The sequence below is a fragment of the Marmota flaviventris genome, chromosome 4, assembly GCF_047511675.1.
Source record: "Marmota flaviventris isolate mMarFla1 chromosome 4, mMarFla1.hap1, whole genome shotgun sequence".
Classification (NCBI taxonomy): domain Eukaryota; kingdom Metazoa; phylum Chordata; class Mammalia; order Rodentia; family Sciuridae; genus Marmota; species Marmota flaviventris.
Window position 1 is genome coordinate 52,033,139 of NC_092501.1, and position 15,289 is coordinate 52,048,427.

General features: G+C 57.1%; 1 protein-coding gene across 1 annotated transcript in view; it reads right to left on the reverse strand.

Moving 5' to 3' along the window:
- Window positions 1–15,289, reverse strand: part of LOC114089402 (cadherin-23) — a 213,280-nt gene that overhangs the window by 110,831 nt on the left and 87,160 nt on the right. The window contains exon 7 of the mRNA XM_071611711.1: window positions 973–1,085. Coding sequence (XP_071467812.1) covers window positions 973–1,085 — 113 coding nt within the window. The remainder of the gene's footprint in view (window positions 1–972; window positions 1,086–15,289) is intronic.

Genomic DNA, 15,289 nt, shown 5'->3' on the forward strand with positions numbered 1-15,289 from the left:
GACGGAAAGACAGTGCAGGGTTCCAGGGGAGCTGGAGGCGGTGTGGGGACTAGGCAGCAGCCCTCTTCCTTGGGAGCTGACCTCTGGCCTCTGCCGGAGGGGTGCAGGACAGGCAGGGAGGCCAGGGAGGGGCCGGGCTCTGTGCTGGGGTGGGGCACCCCCATCCTGGCTACCACACCTGAGCGTCAGGGGCGACAGTGTGGGGCCATGAGAAAGCCAGGGCTGGTGGACCGGCATGGCTCAGCGGTCAGCTCAAGGGAGGGTGCAGGGTGGGCTGGCCGTCCTGTCCTCCCACACGGATGGGGGCCTCCTTCTCAGGGTCCCCAGCCCCCGTCTTTGGACCACCCCCTCCTATTAATTGATGGTCAGGGCGGGGGAGGTCCCCCGTGGCCCAGGCAGGATCCATACCCCTAAATGGGCCTCCTAGGGATGGCTCGGCAAGTCATTGATTTTCATTAAAGTGCCACCAGTGGCAGGTGACTGGGTGGGGTGGGGGAGGGGCTGCAGCTTCACTGCACTTTCCAGGGCAGGGACCCCAGTGGCTCTGTCCCCTCCCCGATGTGCTGCATTTTCTAACCTAGGAAAGTGTGAAACTTAGAAAATGGGACAAAACCTCCAAATCGGGGTGAACTCAAGAATTCCCGTGTGTACAACTGCGAATTCGAAACCTTGGGACGAGGCCGAGCTCCACAGGATGAGCACCTAGAAGTCCCCCTTGTCACTAAGGTGGGGATAAAGTTCCCGGCCTGTGCAGGTGTGGACGATGGCTGTGAAGCGCCACGTAGATCTGCCCAGGTACCCGTGATCCCCTCCTGGTGGCCTGTGGGGATGACCGGGGTCAGTGCCCAGGAAGGGGCAGAGGTGCTGAACTCAGGGGTCTCAGCCTGAGGCCGCAGCCCCTGCCTCTGCTGGAGGCTGGCCTCCCAGCCTGGGCAGCTGTCCACCTGGTGCAGGTCCTACCGCGGGTCTCACCTTCACAGTCAGGAGGAAGCCGTGGCTGTAGAGGGGGTTCTCTCGGTCCAGCAGGCCGTTCAAGGTCAGCGCCCCACTGATGTAGTCCAGGGCAAAGATGCTGTTGGTGTTCCCTGCGAGAGAGAGAGAAGGCTGCTGTGCCTGGGCCAGGCAGGCAGGTGCAGTGACAGGGCCCTGTCCCCGTGGCAGGAACCCGGAGCCCTAAGGACGCTGCCTCTGGGTTCCCAGAACAGCCTGGGCGCAGGAGGCCCCTTCCAGGGGCAGACGGCACGGACCAGCGCAGGGGGACGCCGGCCATCCTGTCGCCTTCCCGTCCCCTGAGGCAAGGAGAAGGTCCCGGTTTGATGGCAGGTGTCCTCAACACCCAGCTGCGCTCCTTCCCAACAGAAGGAGCCGGCTGAGGGGGAGCGTCCCAAAGGGAGCGCCGTTGCGGGGACTCCCACCTCGATTTCTTGCCCTTGTCCATTTTTATGGACAATTTCATTCCAGCCCAATTTTCGGTTTTGGCAATGATGTGTCGCGCTTTTTAAGTGATAAATACGGCAAAACCACAACCCAGTTCTAGAAATCAGCATTCTCAGTGCTTATTCAAGTTAGAGACGCGTGTGTCAGTGGTGGCTCACAGGGCACCCGAGGCTGGCCTCAAGGAGAGGCTCTGTCACCCGGCTGCCTCCCCTCTGCAGGCACCCCGAGCCCTCACCCTTGTTTCCTCAGCTCCCAAATCCCATGCTTGGTCCTACCTCTGGTCTTTCAGCGTCCAGTGTCCTTTTTTTTTTTTTTTTTTTTGCGGGGGGGAGTCCTGGGGATTGAACTCAAGGACCTTTAGCCACTGAGCCCCCTCCCCAGCCCTATTTTGTATTTTATTAGAGACAGGGTCTCACTGAGTTGCTCAGCGCCTTGCTGAGTGGCTGAGGCTGGCCTTGAACTTGTGATCCTCCTGCCTCAGCCTCCCAAGCCTCCAGGATTACAGGCCTGTGCCACCACGCCCGGCTCACTGTCTTCTCTCGGCCTCCCCCTCCAGTCCTCCCAGGTCAGCGACAGCCTCTCTGCTCCCCAGGAAGGCCCTTCTCCCTCCTCCAGCCGACCCCTCCTGGCCCCGCAGGCAGGAGTAGCCTCTGCTCTGTGACAATTCCCCGGGTGCTTCCTGCGTGTTAATCCCATTTTCCCGCCTGGCCTAGAAGCTCCCCAAAGATGGGGCTTTTCACAGCTGTCCCTCAAGGTACCTGGCCAACGCTGGCACGTGGTGCATCCGTGTGGCTGAAGGATGGCTGCTCCCCCGGCCTCCTGGGCCTGCCCTGCCCACTCCAGCCCTGGCCCTTACTGCACACTCCCACCAGGCTCTGAGGTCCCCCCAGGCAAAGCCCGATGCCATTCTTCTTCCTCCTTCACTGACCATTTGCTGGATCATCCACAGGCTCCCTCCATTCAGCCACAGACTCAGGCCACCCCTGGCCAGGCTCTGAGCCAGGCATGGTAGATGCAAACGTCTGTGCCAGGGATCCAGACACTGAAGTATGTGCCACCTGGGAGGGAGCCCTGGCACCCGGGAGAGTTAGTTGTCTGAGGTCACAGAGGAAGGCTGAAGAAGGAAGGCTACGGGAGGAGCAGCAGGAATGCCCCTGCACCACTTGTGAGCTGTGTGACCCTGGACAACTCACCTAACCTCTCTGTACCTTCATTTTCTCATCCATATAACAGGGATAAGGACGGCCTCTACAGCACAGGTCGTGGGTGAAAATTGCATACATTGGCTTAGAGTGGTTCCTGGCACAGGGTAAGTGCTTGGTAAGTGTGACCCTTGCTGTTGTCTGAGCTGGGCCCTGGGGTACAGGGAGGACTGGGACGAAAGATGGATGGACAGTGGGTCCACGGGGGAGAATCAGCGCCCAAGCCTTCAGCAACGCGCAGAGCCCAGGATGGCCGTGGAAGCCGCTGCCCCTCCTGCTCGTCCCCACCTTGGCTCCACAGGGACTGCACACGGCAGGGTCAGCCAGGGAAAGTCCAGAGCAGACCACTTCCTCTTCCAACTCCAGACTTCCAAACGGGGCTGTTCGTGCCGGCCTGTGCCCAGTTGCCTGCCCATGCCAGGTGGCCCTCCTCTACCTGGGCCAGGGCTACGGTCCTCCCGGTCCCCCGCAGGCATTGGCCAGGCAGGGGACAGGCTGCTGAGGACCATGCAGCTCCTTCAGGCTTCATGCCACTCGGACTGTGGGCTTTGGGGACCCAGGAGGGGACGCCCCTCCAGTAAACGCAGGAGGAGAAGGGAGTTTCTTTAGCTAGGGATTTTTCAGGGGGACATCAGGGTGGGTCCTTTCGTCTAGCCATCCACAGCTTTAGCAATTAGTATGCTGTTCTCTGTGCCAGGGACACGCTCCCTGGGGAGAGCAGCCCTTGACCTTGCTCACAGTGCAGACTGGCCAGGGCTGAGGTGGGGTGGAGCAGGGGTGGCCCTGGGCCCTGGAGGGGGCTGGGTCCTCTGAGCCCCCAGGCAGAGCTGAAGGGCCACCCCGAGGCAAGACCGAGAGCCTTCGGCCCCCCACCACCCCCCTCCAGCACAGCTCCCCCTCCCCAGGCCCCACATCCAGCCTCCAGTCGGTACAGATTTCCATATAAATTTATTCTTTCCAATAAAGAAATCTATCAAATGTTTAACTAAATGTGATTCAATTTTTCTTTGTAAGATTTTTTTCCTATAAATCATTCACAAACCAGAGGCCTTTGCTGAATGACTTGCTTCAACATTCGGTTGAGAAATCGAGCCTGGGACACTCCTCATGACACCCACACCCTGTTCATGGTCAGGTTGCTCACCCCTGACCCGATCCCACCCAGAACCTGATTCCAGGACGTAAAGCACCCTCCCCAACGAGCCCCTCTCTTCAGTCCTGCAGGCCCACGCCTCCCAGTAGCACACATTCATACAAGCTTGGGGACCCTCCCCGACACCCTGTGTGCGCGCACACACATGTGCATATGTGTGCTTTTTACACTTCTGTCCACGCGTCCACCTTCCCGCCTCCTGCCAGGCACATGTGACATACTCCCAGAACCAAACGCCAGAACAGGCTACACCCGGGGAGCTGGCAGGGCCACCCGAGTGAGGCACTGACTTGGATGCTGCTACAGTTACCATGGCAACGACAGCATTCACTGGGATGCAGCCCTGCTCAGGCAGGGCCAGGAGAGGAGCCCTGTGCCCTGAGCAGCAAAGGCCACAGGCACGACGGACTCCAAGATTCATTGATTAGTTCACTGACTCGTTCCTCCAAGTTCCTATGAGCACCCTCTGCGTGTAGGGTGCTGGAGAATCAACGGAGAAGAGCAGGCGAGGTGCCCGCCTTGGGCCGCACATCCCCACAGAATCATGCTACTGAAAGCGGAGCACTTGCCAGGTGAGGCCCAGAAGAGCAGCAGAGCAGACGGGTGGTGGGGATTCTGCCCTTGGGAGGCCACCACAAGGGTTCAGATCAGTCTGCTACCAGCTGTGTGAACCTGGCTAGTTATCACCACGTCTGGGCCTCAGTTTCCTATTCTGTAATTCCCGGGTGATAACAGGACCCACCCTAGAGATGGAAGGAGTTGAGCCAGTACCTGGCCTGCTGAGCGCTCTCCACCAATGCCGGAAGCCTGTACTATACCAAGGCGTGCCCCCTGGTCCCCTCCCTCCTACCTCCACAGAGCCTAGGTCTAAAGCCCGCCAGAGACCTGAGCCAGCCACCCGCTCACGCTTGCCAGGACGGCCTCTAAATGGGGCTCCTGTTGACCAGTCAGCTGCCCTGAGGCCACGGCAGGCCACCCTCAGGCCCAAGGGCACTGGCCCCAGCTCTGCCCCTGATCCCCCAGCATCCTGGGCAGGTCACCATTTCCTTGTCTGGCTCTAGCCCCTCATTCCCGACTCCCACTCCTCCAGGCCTGGGGCTTGGCAGTCACACCTCAAGTGTCCTTGTGATCCTGGAAAGTGACACCACCACGTCAGCCCTCTGGTCTCCAAACTCCGTATCCAAGTCCCAGGGGGACTGGGGATAGGGAGGAGGGTCTCAGGAGGGTCGCCTTTCACCTGTTCCATCCTCACTGCTGAGCAGAGAGACAGCTGCTTCTCCTGGGTCGACAGAAGCTGTGCAGCAGTAAGTGTTGGGTTCCCAGCAGGGAGGGGCTCCTGGGGTGCAGGGTGGGGCCAGGCTTTTACTGCCTGTGGATTCTGGTCACTGCAGATTGGAAGCATCACAAAAGAGAAAAGCAGGTCATCACTGGCCCTGCTGGTTTTCCTGGGGAGAGACCCCTTCCTCTAGGAGTTTCAGATTCACAAGACAGGGGTCTAGAGGAGGGAACTCAATCTACACCAGCAGGAGAGCCTGGAGTGGGTATCACCGGGCGGCAGAGAGGGCAGCCCATGGTACAAAGTTATAGGTAGAGAGGAAGAATGAACTATAGTATCCCATCACACAGCAAGGTGACCTTGGACAACAGTGTTACAAAATAGTTACAAGACTTTGAATGATAAATGGTTGAGGTAATGGATATGCTAATTACCCACATTTGATGATCCTTACACAAATATGCATGAAGCAAAACATCACCTAGTATCCCATAAATATACACACTTATATATCAAAACAAAGATCAAAAAACCTTAAAAAGGGAGATCCCTAGAGGAAAAGCATCATCACTTTGGAAAGTTCTGGATAAATTCCCCCCGAGAGTTGAACACAGCAGCAAAATGCCCACCTGGAGTGTCTTCCAGGTATCGAGGAAGTGGCCTGCAGTGGGGGACACAGAGCCCTCAGCACAGGGGTGCCCGTGACATACCTAGGGCACTGAGGATGCGTGGCCACAGGGCTGGGCTCCGTGGAGGGGTGTTTGGGACACAGCCAAGGAGACAGGGGCCACCAGCCTAGTGCAGTGCCTGGAGGGAGGAAGGGCCGGTCCAGACCAGGATGGTGAGCAGAGAGGCAGGGCAGGAGCCGGCCAAGGCCCCTGAGGGGCGCTTCAGACGCCCGCAGAGTGGGACTAAGATCCTGAGGGCGGCGGCCCCGCAGTGGGGACTTCGCGGTGTAGAAAACCAGGCGAGGGGCGCGGCGGCCGCTAGGGGGCGCGGCGGAGCCAGGCGAGGGCCGGGCTGGTCCCTGGACGGCGGAGGGCGGGGAAGGGTCGGAGGGCGCAGGCAGGAGGCCCTGGACGGCGGGGCTGCGGGGGGCAGACTCGCGGGGAGGGCTCTCATGGGCTCCCGGGCCAGGGGAGCCAGGACCGTCCTTCCGCCTCCCGCCCCGTCCACCGGCCGGCTCCCCCGCTCCCGCCCCGGCTCCCCAGGGCCCCTTCCCACGTGGCTCCCTCGTTATCTCGCCCGCAGCATCTTGACCCGCACCAGGTCTGGGCCAGAGCCGTTCAGTGAGTGGCTGATGGTGCGTGTGGGAACACAGGCTGATGACTTTGAATTGCTTTGTCTGCTCGGCTGGGCTGACAGCGCTGCGACCTGCCTTAGTTCTTGCTGCACTTGGAGTTAAAGGGAAAGGCAAGCCTCTACCTCCGAGCCGGCCTCTCAGGATCCTATGGCCCGGCCACCAGAAGCCTATCGCCATCTCCTGACCAAAGGCTCTGCCGTCTCCTGCTCCTCTAGGCCCCAGAGTGGGGCTGCCCCGTGCCTGGGCTTCCCTGGCTTCCTTAAGTGGGGCCTTGAGGGTGAGGGCTGGGGTCGCACACTTCTGTCTGCTGTTCCCAGAACGATGCTCATTATATGTGTGTGGGAGGGTCTGAGTTGGCCTCTTCCTCTGCAGCAAGTAGAGATGACCAGTCACACACAGGTGGTGGCACCCAGGGCCTATCCCTGTGCTGAGCTGTGGGGGAGAGGAAGGAAGCAACCGGCAGCTTCTGAGGCCAGTCCCTTCCTCTGGGCCTGAGCATGCACCCTTCAAAGGCCAGTCCCTGAGTGGAGGCAGAGGCTGGAGGAGATGGCCTGAGAGGCCCGATTTCCCCACCTCTCTGCTGTGCTCGCCTGGACCGACCCAGGGAAGGAGTGGAACTGGGATGGGCACTCCCCTCCCCCCCATGCCTTCTCCTAGTCTTGTTCTGGGCCTGGGGTCTGTTACACCCACAAGCGGAGCCCGCCCGCCCAGCATCAAGCTGCAGGATGAGCAACAGTAGCTCTGGTGCCAACAGGTGCCAACAGTAGCTCTGCCCCAACTGCAAGGCTCCTGCAACAGCTCGTTCCTTTGAGCCAAGCCCCTGACTGTCAAGTTCGGGTCCTGGTTCCTCCCTACGGGCTGTGAGGGCCAGGTGTGACCAGGTAGGTAGAGCACCCACTGTGGACCAGGCATAGAATCAGAAGAATCAGACCACATAAGTCCCCACAGTGGCTCATGTTGGCAGAGTGGCAAGGGCCCCAACACATGCTGAGTTCTTGCCTTGTGTTGTGCGTTGTTCTATAGGTATGCCCCTCCCAGGCTGCACAAACCACCCTCGAGACGGGACTACTACAGATGATGAAACTGAGGCCCAGAGAGGTTAAGGATAACTGGGATCCAGGTGGTGCAGGGTAGAGCAAGAACAGCCCTGCTCTCATGAAGCTGAAGACCTCCGGTTGGATCCAGAGGCCCTCGACATGCCTCTCCCCGGCCACATGCGAGCACTAAGCAGCTTTGCATGAGCGACCTCAGCCACTTGGGCCCCGGGCAGCCCGGCCTGCAGAGCTACTGCTGTCCCCGGGAACCACGTCCTTTTGATTGGTATAGAACTTTATCACTGCATCATGAAAATTAGGAGTCGGACTGAGACATGGCTTTGAGCAACAAAGCTTATGAATTAAAAATTGTCACTCACCTGCCTGCTGACAAAGGGGGCCTGCGTCCTGGGTGGCAGCTGGACAGGCATGCATTCAACGGCTCTATGACCGACATATGGCAGCCAGCGGCGTGGGCAGCCCCGGCTTCCAGCCTGGGCGGGGCCGGCCGAGAGCTTGCTGCCCTTCTCCAGGCCCCGGTGGGTTAAGCCCACCCCTCCCCAAAGCTCAAGCCACCTCCTGCTCCTTGCTGGCCGCCCCTTCTGTATTCAGGTGTCAGCTCAAATGTCACTCCATGGAGCAGTCCTCCTTAATCCCTATCACTCTCTAGCCATTATCCTCTTTTCTTTCTTTCAAAGTGCTTCGACTTTTTGAACATCTCTTTTCATCTGTTTATAAGTGTCTTATCGTTTGTCCCTCCTGACTGAAATGTAAGCCCCTGGGGGCGGGGACCAGGTGAATGCTCGGCCGATACATAGTAGGTGATCAATAAATGCTTTTTGAATAAATGGATGCATGGGCTGAAGCAAAGATGAGGGCCCATCCTGAGGCTAGTGTCAAAGGCTATCAAGCAGATGATCCTGGGGTGACTCATGATGTCGCATGTCATAGAGACACCAGGACTGTGCAGGGCCTATAAGAGCGATTGGCCAATTAGGAATTGCAGTGGGGGCTCTCCTTCCCTCCCCATGCAGCCATGGGGACGTGTCTGAATGGAGCTGTCTCATTAATTACACTCACCACCGTCCAGTCAGGGGAAGCCACCTTCGTGGCCCCTTGGAGCACAGGAGAATTGCTGTCTGCTCTTCCAGGGCTTTCACACGGGGACGGCTCCCATCAAGCTCACTTAAACCAACAAATGATTACCTCTCCTAATAGGACTACAAGCCTGACTCTGATTCATCTGCTAATAACTGGCTCCAACTGATGAAGCATTAACCTGAGTAGCCAAGGAGAGTCAAGCCTATTATGTCAGGATCGCTGAGGGTCAGGCCACGCTCCTCTCACCCACAGGGAGCGCCGCGCCTGTCTCTCTGCAAACCGGGGAGCCTCAGAGAGGCAGCCCCAGTCCTCTGAGGATACTTTAATGAGGACAAGCAAGACATCACCAGGGACCATGGCTGGAATTGCAGTCTCTCTGTTGACCCCAAATCCTTTCCCTTTCATGGAGGAGATTTCTCTAAAGGGAATGACCACAAATGTGCCCACATACGCAGCCACCAGCATGCTCGGCACAGTGCTGATAAGGGAAATTGGGAACAACCTACATGTCCAACAATAGGGGATTGGTTAAATAATTCATGTCATGAAATTCAGGCAGCTGCTAAAACATTGCAGAAGTTTGTGACTTGAAGAGAGAGAAGCATTAAATATGCTAGACAAAAGAGTCATAAAACAGGCCGGATGCAGTGGCACATGCCTGTAATCCTAGTGGCTTGGGAGGCTGAGGCAGGAGGATTGTGAGTTCAAAGCTAGCTTCAGCAAAAGTGAGGTGCGGAGCAACTCAGTGAGACCCTGTCTCTAATAAAATACAAAATAGGGCTGGGGATGTGGCTCCGTGGCTGCGTAAACAACATAGTTCTGGAAGGTACAATCTTTGGTGGTGTTGTAGTTTGAAAAGTAAATGCACAGAGAAAGGAAGGGAATGTGAACTGACTGTAACGTGCCTTATCCCTGAGGGCGGGCGCCAGGGCAGGGCTCCCCATCTCAGCCCTGCTGATGCAGGGGGGGTCTGTGGTAGGGACTGTGCTGTGCCTGGCAGCAGCCCACTGGACGCAGAAGCATGGTTCCCCCAGCTGGGACAAAAGGTCTCCAGACTTATTTACATTGGTGCTGGGGCTGAACCCGGGGTGCTTTGCCACGGGGCCACATCCCAGCCCCTTTTATTTTGAGACAGGGTCTGGCTAGGTTGCCTGGAACTTGTGATCCTCCTGCCTCAGCCTCCTGAGTTGCTGCGAAACAGGCCAGCACCACCTCTTAGGCAAATTGACTCATTTGAATGAGCCATTCCCTCCCACTTGGGTGGCCATCGTCATTAACAGCAAGTCACTGAATTTATTCCCCTGAGGACAGGGATCTTTCCTGCCTTGGTCACCATTTTGTCAGCCAGGATGAAGGTGAGGAGTTGGCCAAGCACCTAAGACCCCCAAGAGGCCAATCTGGGGGCGGGATCAGGCCCTGCGTGCGTCCTGTGGGGGAGCAGCTCCTGCAGCTGGGCATGGTGGCCAGTGCTTGGGTAGGACAGCAGGGGCGTGCCTGCCAGGCAAGCAGGAGTGTGACGGGGCAGGAGGACCAGCACACCCAGGTGTGACAGAGTCCCAGGACACAGGTCAGGAGAGGCTGCAGGAGGTGGAGGCCTCAAGTGTCAAGTGAACAGCCTGGGGTCTGCCTGCCAGCAGGGGGCAGTGAGGAGTCCTGGGACCCGGCCGCTGGAGGAAGGAGGGCTTAGGTGATGTAGCTAGAAGAGGGGCACTGGCCAGGGACAGCGTTCACTGTGGCCGCTATGGGCCACGCAAGGTTCTGCACACGGTCATCACCACCGCTGTTCCCATGATCATTCTATTCCCATCTTTCAGATGACAAGACTGAGGCAGAGAGATGAGGCAATTTGCTCAAGTCACACTGCTGCTGAGAGGCAGAGCTAGGATTCCAGGCCAGGCTGTCTACCACCAGAGCCTGCAGGCTAGTCCCCGCCCCAGCTGCCCTGATTGACAGGAGGACAGGGGCTTCTGCCTCCTGACACCGCGTTCTGCATGTTTGTTCACACACACCCTCTCGCCAGATCCTCCACGTGCCCACAAGGCCTGCACGGCACCCATTTATCCAGTGGTGAGACCAAGGCTCAGTCAGGAGAGGTGACATGTCCAGGACACATGGTAGCCGGTGTGGGGCAGGATGATGAGGTCCAGGCCAGCCTCAGCAACTTAGCAAGACCCTGTCTCTAAATTAAAAAATAACAGGGCTGGGGGTGTGGCTCAGTGGTCAAGTGCTCCTGGGTTCAATCCACAGTGCCATTAAAGGAAAAAAAAAAAAGACATGTGGTTACTTAGTGACCTTGCTGGGCTTAGCACAGGGCCTCTGGGTCCCAGGAGCCCCTGGCTGCCCACGTGCAGAATGTCCTGGGTGGATGGTGCTCCTGTGGCAGCCAGGCGGAGGCAGGCGGGCAGGCGAGGGGCAGGCAAGGGGAGCAGGGCTGCAGATCCCTCTGGGCCACCTGCTCACCTGCCTGCACCTGCTTCCCTCCAGGCCTGGAGCAGGCGGGCCCAGAACACCCTCGTCCCCCTCAACAGGGTCTCTCCTTAGGCCCGGCCTCGAGGCCATCTGCTCGGCCGCCGCCAGAGCCCACATAACTCTCGCGAGCTTGGCACCCGGGACAGGTCAGGGCTCGGGGAGATTTACGGCTCCGATAAAGCCATCTCAGCCCTCGCATAAGCAGCACTTGATATTTGATGATCTGAAAGGCCTTGTCCCGGAGGGAGAGGGCGAGGGGGAGGGAGGGGAGACACTTAGGAAAACAAAGAGCACGGTGATCAGATGCCCAAGGAGAAGGAGGCCCAGGAGGACATGCTGTCTATCATCCTGACTGCGTGTCCCCACCCCACTGTTGGGCTCCATGCAAAGGGATAAAGGAAACACAGGCCCAGGCGCGGGGCTTCTGGGGGGGTGTGGGCACCAGAGACCACCTTACTGGGCCCTCTGCACCGGGCACAGGGTGGAGGTGGGGTGGGGAAACCCTCAGGGAGCTCACCACCTAACGTCCACCCTCAGGGGAAGGACAAGGGACATGTATGAAGCAGCTGACTGAAGAACTCATAAAGGATTGGGTGTAAAATTCAGAGACTAAATTCATGCTTTGGGGCTTGGGGCCTCTCTGAGCCTGTCTGTCCTGCTCACAGGGGTGTTTGGAGGTTCACTGAGATAAGAGGTCTGAAAAACGCTTTGCAAACTCTCAAGTGCTGAGCCAACATCAGGTACCATCAAGGCCGCAGACCAGGAGCCTGGGGGCAGGTGGAACTACACAGCGCCTGGACCCGGATGATGTCACAAGAAAGGACCTTGGCGAGGTGGGGCAGGTGGGGTGAGATGCTGGTTTGTGGGACAAGGCTCCTCCCCTTCCAATGGAGCTTTGGCGTCAGAGGGCCTGAGTTTGAATCCCAGGGCCACCACTTCTGGCCACGGGGCGTTGGGCAGGAGCTTCCCCGGGGGCCTGTTCCCTCACCTGCTGATCAGCATCTGCCCCTGAGTCTCTGGGAGCGAGAACTGGGGCAGAGCTGATCGTCTGCCTCCTCCCCTCTGGAGCACTGGTCCCCAGGCCCACGCCACCCCTCCCGCCCCGAGCACAGCAAGTTCCAGAGGAAATGACTTTCAAGTCTGGGGAAGGAGAGCCATCACACACACCTTGAGCCCGGTAATTTATGAATCAAATTGTGCTCCGTCAGGGCTCCGCCGCCCAGAATAGATGTGGTCAGATGAGGTTCAGGGAGCGGCCTCCGACGAGTTATCTTCATAGAGGCTGGCCACCAGCTGGCAGGCCGGGCTGCTGCGTCCTTGAGGGACTGCAGGGCCCCGCGGTCTCAGCCCTGTTCCCAGTCTGCAGAGAAGGCAGACCTGCCTGGGGCTCAGGGGACAGCCGGTGACCCTGGGCAAGTCACTTAACTTCTCCAGGCCTCAGGGTCCTCCCTGGTTGAAAATCGAGGGGCTCTTCAACGGCGATGGGTGTTCACGTGTCTTATTTCAGCACCAGAATCGGACGCCATCTCACCCAGAAGCCCAGAATTGTCCAAGGGCCCAAACCAGAGAAATAGATGGAGGTGCTGGAGTCCGAGGCCCCCCAGGACAGTGTGGACCCCAAGCATCAGGGAACTTGGAAGTCCTAGGACTGCTTAGGTGTTAGTCACATGTCACTGTCATGTGCAAATGCTCACTCAGGATGCACAGGGTGTGACCTCCTACCCTCCAGATCCTGGACCACAAGCCCTGAGCAGGCAGGAGGGGTACCTGAGGTTGGAAGGATCAGAGCGTCCTCATCAGGATCTGATCTTTGAAAAAGAGGGGGATGTTGTAGTAGCTAGGACCAGGGTTCAAACCTCAACATCTGTCCTCAGCAGCTATGTGGCCTTGGGCAAGTTACCTGCCCTCTCTGGGCTCTCATTTCCTTGACTGTAGAAGGCGGGATACTTCTTATCTCAGAGCCGATGTGAGGATCGTGCACTTAAGGGCTCAGTCCATGTCGGCCATTATTAGGATTCTTCCAGAAAAAGAAGGGAACTGAACACTGATATTCTATGCTGCATGATCCTCGTGGGAAGGACCTCACCGATTAGAGAATGGAGGTCACATGTGAACACACCTGTCCCAGTCATGTGGCTTGTGATAGGTGGGGCTGAGACTTGAACCCAGAGCCTGGGCTGCCAGAGTCTGTGTCCCCTCTCCTCCCTGTCCCTAGGAGGGCAGCTTCTAGACCTCAGCCAGGGAGGCCACTTTCCTGAGGTGGGGAGGGTCCCAGCCTCTAGGTGGTGACTCAGAGCATGACACCAAGGCAGACGTTCTGGTCAGGGACGACTGGGGGAAAGCACCACAGACAGAAGTACAAACCCACCCGGCAGTGTGGAGATCCCCAGACTCTGACCTCCTGAGAACGAGTCAGACTCGTGGTGGTGAGAAAAGATGGCTGATTCGTCCTAGAGGGCAGGAGTCCCCGAAGACAGAAGGCCAGGGTGTCCCCAGGAATTGATGCTGGAAGTTTAGTTAAACCGACTTCCAAAGTGTCGTGGTCAAATCTGGGGAAGGTTGGTCAGGTGAATCCAAGGCAGGACTCGTCAGAGCCTTGGATGTGCTAATAGGTGCGGTGACCTGTCAGGACAAGGACATTATGATACAGGGTTTCTCTAACTTTCTGGCCACTGAACCCTTTTTTGCAAAGACTGAGTCCAGGAACTGCTGGTCTGGGAAACTTGCTGAAGATACTGAAGGGGCTAATGGGGCTGCTCCACAGCTCTCCTCCAGGGGGCGACTCTGAGCACACAAATTAGGAAGGGCACTCGGAATCCACCAGGTTCAAACTTTTCCTTCAACCCTGGAGGATTCAGGATCAGAGATGGGGAGTAGCTCGGCCAGTACCACACAGCAAGGACACTCGATGGGCTGACCTCAGTCTGGCCCAAGTCTGCATGCCTGTCCAGGCCACCGTTCAGAGGTGGATCCCAGACCAGTCCTCTGGTCCCCTAGCAGCTTTGGGAACCACACATGCACACCAAAAAAAACCCTTTTATTTATTTTTAAAATTATTATTTCCCTCCGTATTGAAAAAAAATTTCCAACGGAAAATTCTAAGTATGGCCAGATGGAGAGACAGGAACACAGTGAAGGCCTCCGTGCTCACCCCCAAGTCATCAAAAATTTGCCAATCTTAGTTATTTTAAAATCAGCCCCATCCACCAATTGTTTGTGATGTTCTAAGAACAAATTCCATCTCTGAATGCAATACACAGCTCTCACCAAGACAACGACCACACGTGGCGTTACCCACCACACAGGGCGGCGGCTCCTCAGTGTCACCTAAGACACAGCCCACAGTCAGGTTGAGAAACTGCTGTGACTCCATTTTTGAGAAACCAGCCTCTACCTCAGAGCAAAGCCTGTCCAAGGAAGGGGGCGTGACCCTTGTCCTTGGAAAAACCCACAGAGCACTCCTAGGCACATACCCACCCTGCTGAGTTGTTTGTCTGTAAATAACAGGAGAGATCTGGGGCTCCAAGTGTCCCTGACTCAGTCAGGCTAGGTGAGGATCCACAGCAACCCCCTAGCAACCTCCAATCACATGAGATGGGGAAAATACCTGGGATGCCAGATGACCCCCCAGTAGTTTATGGTGGTTGATAACATGTTGGAAACCCTGTAGTTCAGCACGTACACCCTCGTGGCCTAAGCCAATCAGTTCAAACGAACCCCCCTCTTGTACTAACCAATCACCCCTACCAACTTGTTCCCACCAGTGAATGTGCTAATCAATGTTAAGAGTTGTTTTATGATTTTCCCAAGATGTGGAATGATTTGCTGGGTGATGTTGTGACGCATAGAGTATCCCCCAAAACCTATAAAATCTCACTGAACAAAGGACTGGGACTCACTCCCTGGGACCGCTGCGTCGGGAACGGCTGTGAGTCCAGGCTGGAGCTCACAATAAAGACTCTTGTGTGACTGCATCGGATTCGGCTCCTGGAGGTCTATTGGGGTCCCACGAATCCGGCATAACAAGGTCAGGGGTCCTGTTTGGATCAGAGACTTTAACCCTTGCTGCATGGTTCTCAAAGGTGACCTCCAAAGTCACTGACAGGAAAGAAAAAGATCTTTAGCAACAATGTTTCATTTCTTAAACAAGAACACAAAGGAGAGCCAGAAAGACAGGAAGCAAACGCGACAAACTGGCAACATGCTCTCCAGGAGGCGGGTCCTTAGGGCGAGCTTTATCAGCTTCCCACTTCTCTAAAGATTTCTTTCTTTTTTGTTTTTGGTACTGGGGACTTAACCCAGGGGGACTTAACC